Genomic DNA, 8,927 nt, shown 5'->3' with positions numbered 1-8,927 from the left:
CATTGCCTTCTCTCGTGACACAATATGTACTTTAAAGTTTATATAGCTTCAGCAGAATTAAAACGTCTGAGGAAATGATCGAACGAGCTTACAATTCACGAATACTTCAAGTTTATTAAAAGTTGAAACAAATTTTACAGAAATGTTCTAAATTCCAATTTGAACTATAATGGAAGAATAATGTCTTCGACGTGTACGTGTAGCGTGAAACTACCGGTGTCTTCTACGTGTACGTGAACCGTGAAATTACCAATGTCGTCGCCGTGTACGTGTAACGTAAACTTACCGATGTCTTCTACGTGTACGTGTTGCGTGAAACTACCGATGCCTTGTACGTGTACGTGTACCGTGAAATTACCAATGTCGTCTACGTGTACGTGTACCGTGAAATTGCCGATGTCTTCGACGCGTACGTGTACCGTAAACTTACCGATGTCTTCTACGTGTACGTGTACCGTAAACTTACCGATGTCTTCTACGTGTATGCGTACCGTGAAATTGCCGATGTCTTCTACGTATACGTGTACCGTTAAATTACCGATGCCTTCTACGTGTACGTGTATGCGTACCGTGAAATTGCCTATGTCTTCTACGTGTATGTGTAGCGCGAAATTACCGATGTCTTCGACGTGTACGTGTACCGTGAAATTACCTATGTCGTCTACGTGTACGTGTACCGTGAACTTACCGATGTCTTCTACGTGTACGTGTAGCGCGAAATTACCGATGTCTTCGACGTGTACGTGTACCGTAAACTTACCGATGTCTTCTACGTGTATGTGTAGCGCGAAATTACCGATTACGTGTACGTGTACCGTGAAATTACCGATGTCGTCTACGTGTACGTGTACCGTGAAATTACCGATGCCTTAATTCCCTAGTTTAATGCTTAATAAAACAACAATATTAATACAACTTCGATTTGATTTAAAAACTCACTGAACTAAGGAGTTGATTGTACTCATGATACTAACACTCATTTTGAAATATCGTTATTTATATGAAAACGTACTTAACTTACGTATCAAAGGGCATAAACGGAGCTGGACCCATGAAGAGGAAGGCAACACCAATAATAGCACAGCCTGAGACTCCAACTAACTTTGTAATATCCTGTGTGGTGTAATACATTGTCAATGTCATTGAATATATACATTTTGATTGGGTGAACAATTAATAATCCTGTTTTCAAGACTGAAACATCATGATTTCAGTGAATAAAAGATATACTGGTGTTTTAACATTACTTAGATTGTCATATATTTTTTAAATATTGTTTTGTTATGGTTATTTTCCCATCATTTATAAGGAGTTAAACAAAGTCTACCAAATCTGAGTAACAAGGACATTAAACGATAACAAATTAGAAGTGTCTGTGCAAAAAAAAAAAAAACACTCAAAGGTTATTTAACAAACTCACATACACTTTTGTCCACCAGGAAGCCCCACCCGGGGACTGTGATGGCATAAAATCCTCCTGCAACCACAAAGATGGTCCCGAGTATAAACGGTGAAAGATTAAACTGGAAAATAAGTTACAAATAATCCGATGATAATTCATTAACTTCTCTACAGACAACCATAAAATACACGATGAGCAGCACATAAAAAAAAACCGTTCGCAAAGAATATTTTAATATATTTATTGGAGAGGTGAGTTTTCAAAACTCTGGTATACAAAAGATAACGAAATATAGAAGAATTGTGGGAACTTTCGCAACATTAAAGTTGAATTTCAGCCAACAACGTCCAAGTTTTATAACTATTGGACTAAAACAGCTTTCTATCAAACTTCTCAATTTATAAATACCATTACATAGGCTTTAAAACTGCAGCTTCTAACGGTAAAGCAAAACTTAAGTTATTTATAAGAACCATTATCAAATTTGTAGATTTAGGCTTAACATCTTTCAAATGTTATTATGAACAAATTGTCAAAGAACCTTTTTGAAAGTAAAAGTGCACGTGCAAATGAACATACGGCGCATTTTCTAATATCGTTGTTGTTTGTTATTAAGTACAAAGCTACACAAAGGGCTATCTGTGCTCTGCCCACTACGGGTATTTCCTAATTTCATAAGTGCGTTAAAACTAATTTTGCCACTGAAGCTATAGAACTAGATAATCAAACAAAGTCTGAGAGAAAATATTAACTTTTACGTTTCATTATTTCTTATTCTTCTATCAGGTAATTTTTAATGTTAGTATATATTTATATAAATGCGTTCATATATATATATATATACACACAGTAATGGAAGTACTTGTGATTACACTTACTGGAAACACAAACAACAAACAAAAGACATTTAGATGATTTGCTTGTCGTTAAGCGCAAAGTTACACCATGAGTTTTACCTGTGCTGTGCCAGCCTGGGGTATCGCAACCCGGTTTTCATCGTTATAAGCCTTCAATTTAATTTCAATTATCTTTCAGGTAAATTTAGACAAAGCACTTGTGTTCAAAGGCATTTACTGGATGGATATTTCATGAAACATCATTCACAGTTGCAGTGCGAAATTTTTACTTAAATAATTTTGTATTCACAGACATATTTAACCAAATTAATGCTAAAGATATCTTTAAAAGAGAACACTTTGAATTGCAACAAGATACTGGCGCCCTTACATCCTGACTATGAATTGAGTACTCAAACTTCATAATGATGGCCAATCAATTATAAAAGTTTTGCATCAAGTATAACAAGAAATATAACGAAGTTGACAGCAGTGTCATCTCATGGTATCGCTAAGCCTAATATTAAGAAATCAAACCGAACAAGAATTCTTAAGTTGTAATAAAAATGAATAAAATAAAAACAGGTTCACCTTGTTAACTCTTTCACTCTCCTAATACCAGATTTTTTTATACACAAAAAAATTGTTTTAATATTTCATCCTTTGCCTAAAACTTGATACATTTTGGGAAGTTTAAACGATTTTTTTTCGTGGTGGCACAAAATTATCAATTCATAGTAAAATGCTTTAGAGGACATGTACAGCGTTTGGATAAAATAACGGAAAAACTGTTAAATTCTATACTTTATTTATTAATATTGAATTAATCCTTATTAATCAGAAATATGGTATTAACTCAACGTGAAACTGGGGAAACAAGGCACATTCGTCGATCTACGTTTCTTCTGACTTCGTAGAAACCTGCTTTAAAGTTTGCTTGCAAGAATTGAACATAAATGCTTAAATTTGGTGACTGTGGTGGTCAAATTATGTGCTCATATTCTTTGGACACATCTTTAACAATTTCGGCAGCATGGGTTGGTGTACTGTATTCCTGAAATATACTAGTACCGTTTGTGAATACAATGTTCATTTCAGAGTCAACTTGAATCTTCAATAACCTTTAAGTAATCATTTGCTGTTACTTCACATTTTATTGAGATCATAGGTCCTAAACTATACCAATAAAAATCTAACCACACCTTCGCCACAAATGATTCAAAGTTGTAAACTTAATTTAATTTTTATCATATAAAAAGTACGCCAGTTTTATGGGCAAAATATAAAGGATGATTCATGTCATCAAAACCAAATTTCTCCATTGACCTTTGGTCCAATTTTTACGTTACTGACACCAAATTAGCATTTTATTAAAGGTTTCTGAATACCAGGCTTACCATCGTAACCCATTTTATGCGTTTCCTGTCGAGTTGTTTTGGAAAGAGATTAATTGTTCTCGGCAACATTAAGTTCTACGCCGACATTTGTCGTCAAGGTCTTTTGTTTTCATTTTACAACTCGTGTTAATTCTCGTCTATCATGATCTGTCGACTTAGTTTTTCGACCACTATTATGTTTGTCTGGCGTGGTTTTGTTTTTCGATATATATCGTGCCATAACTTTTAACACTGTTCCTTAGAATACATTCAGTATTTCAGAGTTCCAATTATTGCGAATCCAACTATACATTTCACTTACAATCACTCCTCTTTGGAAATCTGACAGATCTTTATAAATAGACATTTTTTCTAGCCTTTCGTAAAAACAGAACAACAATGTGCTATTCCTATACAAACAAATTCGGTAATATAGTATAATTTACTGCACAGTTAAATCATTAGAGGGTTGTATATTCCCTCACAGAGCCATCATAATTTGATGCTAAAAAAAAAGATTCTATTATTTATATTACATCGTGAGTTAATGGTAGTAAAATGTTTAAAAGGCATTTCTGTGCGAAGTACAATTATCTTTAGTAATTACAATTTTATTTCATATACCAATTAAAGAACTAGACATATAAATACCTGACGTAAATGTGGTTCTAATGTGGCGTGATTGTACCCAATTGTGACCATTGTAATCGTGATGGAAAGTCCATCAAGAATTGTTCCTGGATGGAGCCAAAATTTAAGAAGATCTCCTGATCCCATATCCTCGTTGAGCTCTGAATAGAAAGGGAAGAAATCAGGTGTAGTAATACTTGTAAAAATTAATGTTCAAAAAAAAAAACGCACGTAAGTATACAAAGTTATTTGTTATTAATTAAGCACAAAGCTACACAATGGACTATCTGTGCACTGTCCACCACGGGTATAGAAACCCGGTTTCTAGCAGTATAAGTCCGCAGACACGCCACTGTGCCACTGAGGGACAGAACACAAAGTAAAAAAAAAATGTAAATACGTGATATATGTAGTCTTTGTTAGGGCAACTCCCTGTTTTTAATGACTATTTATTGTGTAATGATTTTAAAGTTGTATTCCTTTTAATTGTTAATATATATTTCGTTAGGCTTACCTAGCATTACTAGGTGAAGAACTTTGAATGAAAGCTACAACAGTTTGAAACTCTCACATTTACAAAATCAGTTATAATTTTACGTTAACAACCAACAGTGTAATTGTTATTGTTTCAGTGCAAAGCCAAATTGGGCTATCTGCTCTCTGTCTGCCGCGAAGAATCGAACCCCATATTTTAGTATTGTAAGTCTGTAACTTTACCGCTGACCCACCGGGATACAAGAATGTAACAGAAGGGAACAATAGCTCAATAAGGTTGTTGTTGTTTGTTATTAAGCATAAAGCTACACAAAGGTCTATCTGGTGAATCAATATATATTTTATATGAATAAAATAAACCTAACACTAATGTTATTTAGTTGTACACCTACCTATACATCTATCAATCTGTTGGTAAAAGAACTGTGAACGCCTTTGCTGGCGAGAGGAGTACAATCAGTTATATTTGTCTTAAGACAATATTATTAGACATAAAATATTCTTCCCTCATGGAGCTGTTGCTGTCTTTTTTTCATTGTTGCATATCATTTAATATCGACTGTACAGGAGGAAAATGAACTGGGTAACTAAGGCCTAAATATCGAGCTTGAAAACGATGCTTACTTTAAACAGGTGCACCAGAGTGATCAGCCCGCCAATCCTACATGATTGGTTACTGCAACTTCAGGGCAACATGTACTGCCTTAAGAAGCTCTCCGAATTTTATGATATCATATACTTTCAAGAGACCTAACCCTCAAACTCTGACGAGTTCATTCTCAATGGTTTTAATGGCGTATTATGATTATTTAATTTGTAACGTGACTGTTGCAAGATTCCATTTAAAAGTCTGAGGACTCCCACTGCTGACAAACTGGGTTTCGATACTTGTGGTGGGCACGGCACAGATAGCCCATTGTAAAGTATTGTGCTCACCAACAAACAAGGCCTGGCATGGTCAGGTGGTTAAGGAGCTAGACTCGCAATCTCAGGGTCGCGGGTTCGAATTCCACTCCCAGCAAACGTGCTCACCTTTTCAGCCGTGGGGCGTTACAATGTGACAATCAATCCCACTATTTGTTGGTAAAAAGAGTAGCCCAAGAGTTGGCGGTGGGTGATGATGACAAACTACCTTCTCTCTAGTCTTTAACTACCAAATTAGGGACAGCTAGCGCAGATAGCTCTCGTGTAGCTTTATGCGAAATTCAAAACAAAACAAACAAACCTGATGATGCTAAGAAAGCCTACAGAAATATACAGTTTTAAAGAGATTTTTTTAAATATATCTACTTGTTTATCCGCAAAGAAAAAAGTCTTTCAAAGGGTATTCATTTCGCTTCCCTTTTCAGTTATCTTAATAAACATAGATTATGACACTGTGTGACATTGTTATCACATTGTGTGTGTTTAGAAACAACAATCAGTTTACAGAATAATGAAACTCACTTCATTAATCAAACTAAGTTTGTTTGCCAGTTATTTTCCTCTTATAAAGATGTTATTACGTCGTTCATTAATAACATGCAATAGGAACAACATTGAATATCATAAAATTTAGGGTTTAAAGCTGTCGTAATACCGTGTATTATACAAAATATTATATAGCTTTTTATCTGATCTGAAGAAAATGTGGTTAATCACGTAAATTAATAGGTTTACAAATCGTCAAAAATGTGTATAAATTTACTTGTGGAAGATGACATTTACGACCTGACGAAGAGAGGTAGCTCGAAACGTTATCCTCCATAAATTACTATATAAAACGTTTTTGGTGATTTGTAACCTATTCAGTAATCTAGATATTTATCATAGCTGGGCAATCTTTAACATTTGACAAGGCACTTAGCGGCTGTAGAAGAGAAAACCTACCTAAATCTGGAAGAAAGAAAATACATTGAGTGGCTGTAGAAGAAAACACCTACCTGAAACTGGGAGTAAGAAAATACACTGAGTGGCCGTAGAAGAAAACACCTACCTGAAACTGGGAGTAAGAAAATACACTGAGTGGCCGTAGAAGAAAACACCTACCTGAAACTGGGAGTAAGAAAATACACTGAGTGGCCGTAGAAGAAAACACCTACCTGAAACTGGGAGTAAGAAAATACATTGAGTGGCTGTAGAAGAAAACACCTACCTGAAACTGGGAGTAAGAAAATACACTGAGTGGCTGTAGAAGAAAACACCTACCTGAAACTGGGAGTAAGAAAATACACCGAGTGGCCGTAGAAGAAAACACCTACCTGAAACTGGGAGTAAGAAAATACATTGCGTGGCTGTAGAAGAAAACACCTACCTGAAACTGGGAGTAAGAAAATACATCGAGTGGCTGTAGAAGAGAAAACCTACCTAAATCTGGAAGAAAGAAAAGACATTGAGTAGCTATAGAAGAAAACACCTACCTGAATCTGGGAGTAAGAAAACAGTTATGACTGCACAAACAACAAGAACCACTCCAACAGTTATGAAAGGTAAGTAATAGCCATCCACCTAAAGAAAATATTGAACAAAATATAATACTTAAATATCACTCTGAATTTTTATTAAATGTAAACCAGGTCAAAGTAAAAGAAAAAAAAAAGAACAGTTGTTTGTAGTTAAGCACAAAGCTATCTATGGGCTATGGGTATCGAAACCCGGATTCTAGCGTTGTAAGTCCGCAGACATACCGCTATGTCACTTGTGGGGGGGGGCTAAAATATACTTAATTAGTAAATATGTGTGTGTGTGTGTGTTTCTTATAGCAAAGCCACATCTGGCTATCTGCTGTGTCCACCGCGGGGAATCGAATCCCTGATTTTAGCGTTTTAAATCCATATTTGTTTGAGTAACACTATAGAATAGTTTCCAGGATCATTTAATAATTGCTGAAAAAAAAAAGATTAAAATTACATTTCAACTGTAAAGTTAATAGTCAAAGTTAGTGATTAATAAGTAATGGTTTGGTAAATATGTGAAGGGCCACACTACACTATGAAGTTTGTGGTTTATTAACACTTAATAATAGCAAAATTATTAAAAAAATCACCGCTGAATAACGTTTTTCTAAAGTACGATAACGTGAGGACAATTTGTTTTAGAACTTTCCTGCTAAGCAACAAAATGGCTATATGCGCATGCGCATAGCCGTCCCTAATTAAACGGACATGCTAGCGGGAAGACAGTTAGTCAATAGCACACATCGCTAATTATTGGATAATCTTATCTGACCGAATAGTGGGATTTCACCACCACCCTTTTAGAGCACCCCCTATCCCTAATGTGCGGAGCGCGTTTATGTGGCGACGGACTTCGAACCATGAGTCTCCAGATTCACGGACCGAGCACGCTAAACACTAGTCCATACACAGTCCAGTAATTTGAAGAATATGAAACGATAATACACGTTGTTTTACACCATTTGTCGTCTAATCTTAAAACAGATGGTTCAAATGAAAACGTAGAAACAATTAAACAGTCACCTATATTTCTCACAGCTTAAATAGTAAAGATATAAAACAGAAACGAAACATCATCTTTTATGATTCAACTTTCTACAATAATTGTTAACACCGTCAAATAACTTTCACTGTAAAAAGAGCTAAATAACATATAGTGTTTTATAGAGGAGCGGCATATTCTTACAAAATAAATAGGTGCAAAAAATTGTCATTAAAATTTATTTCGACAAAATTTATTTTTCAGAAGTTCACGTTTTTAGAGATTAGAATCAGTTCAAAGCTTTCTTGTGAACCTTGTAAAAAAAAGAAGCAATAAAGATAGAGATTATTAATCAAGAAATGAATTTCACCTCGTAGAGGGCGCCACCTAACGTAGGTCCAGCAATCAAACCAAATCCATAGGCTGTTTCTAATGCTCCCTATTGCAAAATAAATAGAAAATTACACACAGTGTCATTACTATATTTAATTAGTTAACCACTTAGTCGCACAGCAAATGTTTCAATATGACACAAAATCAACTAGTTTTATTCTTATAAGTACGTTTTAAGAACTTGCTCATTATCGAATAGTGAACAAAACATATAACTAATGATCTAAGTCAGGGGTCACCAAAGTACGGCCCGCGAGGTCAGTTCATCCGACCCGCCGTTGCACTGTTCTACAAATGAGCTAAAATATAATTATTTATATGGAAATATCATAGATTGTAGAAAAACTTATTATGTAAAAAAAAAAATTAAAATAAGTA

The 8,927-nt window shown here is 35.0% G+C and overlaps 1 protein-coding gene across 1 annotated transcript in view; it reads right to left on the bottom strand.

Annotated features, from left to right (window-relative positions):
• Window positions 1–994: 994 nt before the first annotated feature.
• LOC106476795 (MFS-type transporter SLC18B1-like) overlaps window positions 995–8,927 on the bottom strand; it is a 9,882-nt gene continuing 1,949 nt past the window's right edge. The window contains exons 2-6 of the mRNA XM_013937422.2: window positions 8,527–8,595; window positions 7,139–7,226; window positions 4,266–4,405; window positions 1,425–1,523; window positions 995–1,113 (exon numbers count right to left, since the gene is read on the bottom strand). Of these exons, the coding sequence (XP_013792876.1) occupies window positions 1,018–1,113; window positions 1,425–1,523; window positions 4,266–4,405; window positions 7,139–7,226; window positions 8,527–8,595 (492 nt within the window). The 3' untranslated portion in view covers window positions 995–1,017. The remainder of the gene's footprint in view (window positions 1,114–1,424; window positions 1,524–4,265; window positions 4,406–7,138; window positions 7,227–8,526; window positions 8,596–8,927) is intronic.

This window comes from Limulus polyphemus, unplaced genomic scaffold, assembly GCF_000517525.1.
Source record: "Limulus polyphemus unplaced genomic scaffold, Limulus_polyphemus-2.1.2 Scaffold11622, whole genome shotgun sequence".
NCBI lineage: Eukaryota > Metazoa > Arthropoda > Merostomata > Xiphosura > Limulidae > Limulus > Limulus polyphemus.
The sequence above is the reverse complement of the archived record's forward strand: the minus strand, read 5'-3'. Positions and strand labels throughout refer to the sequence as shown.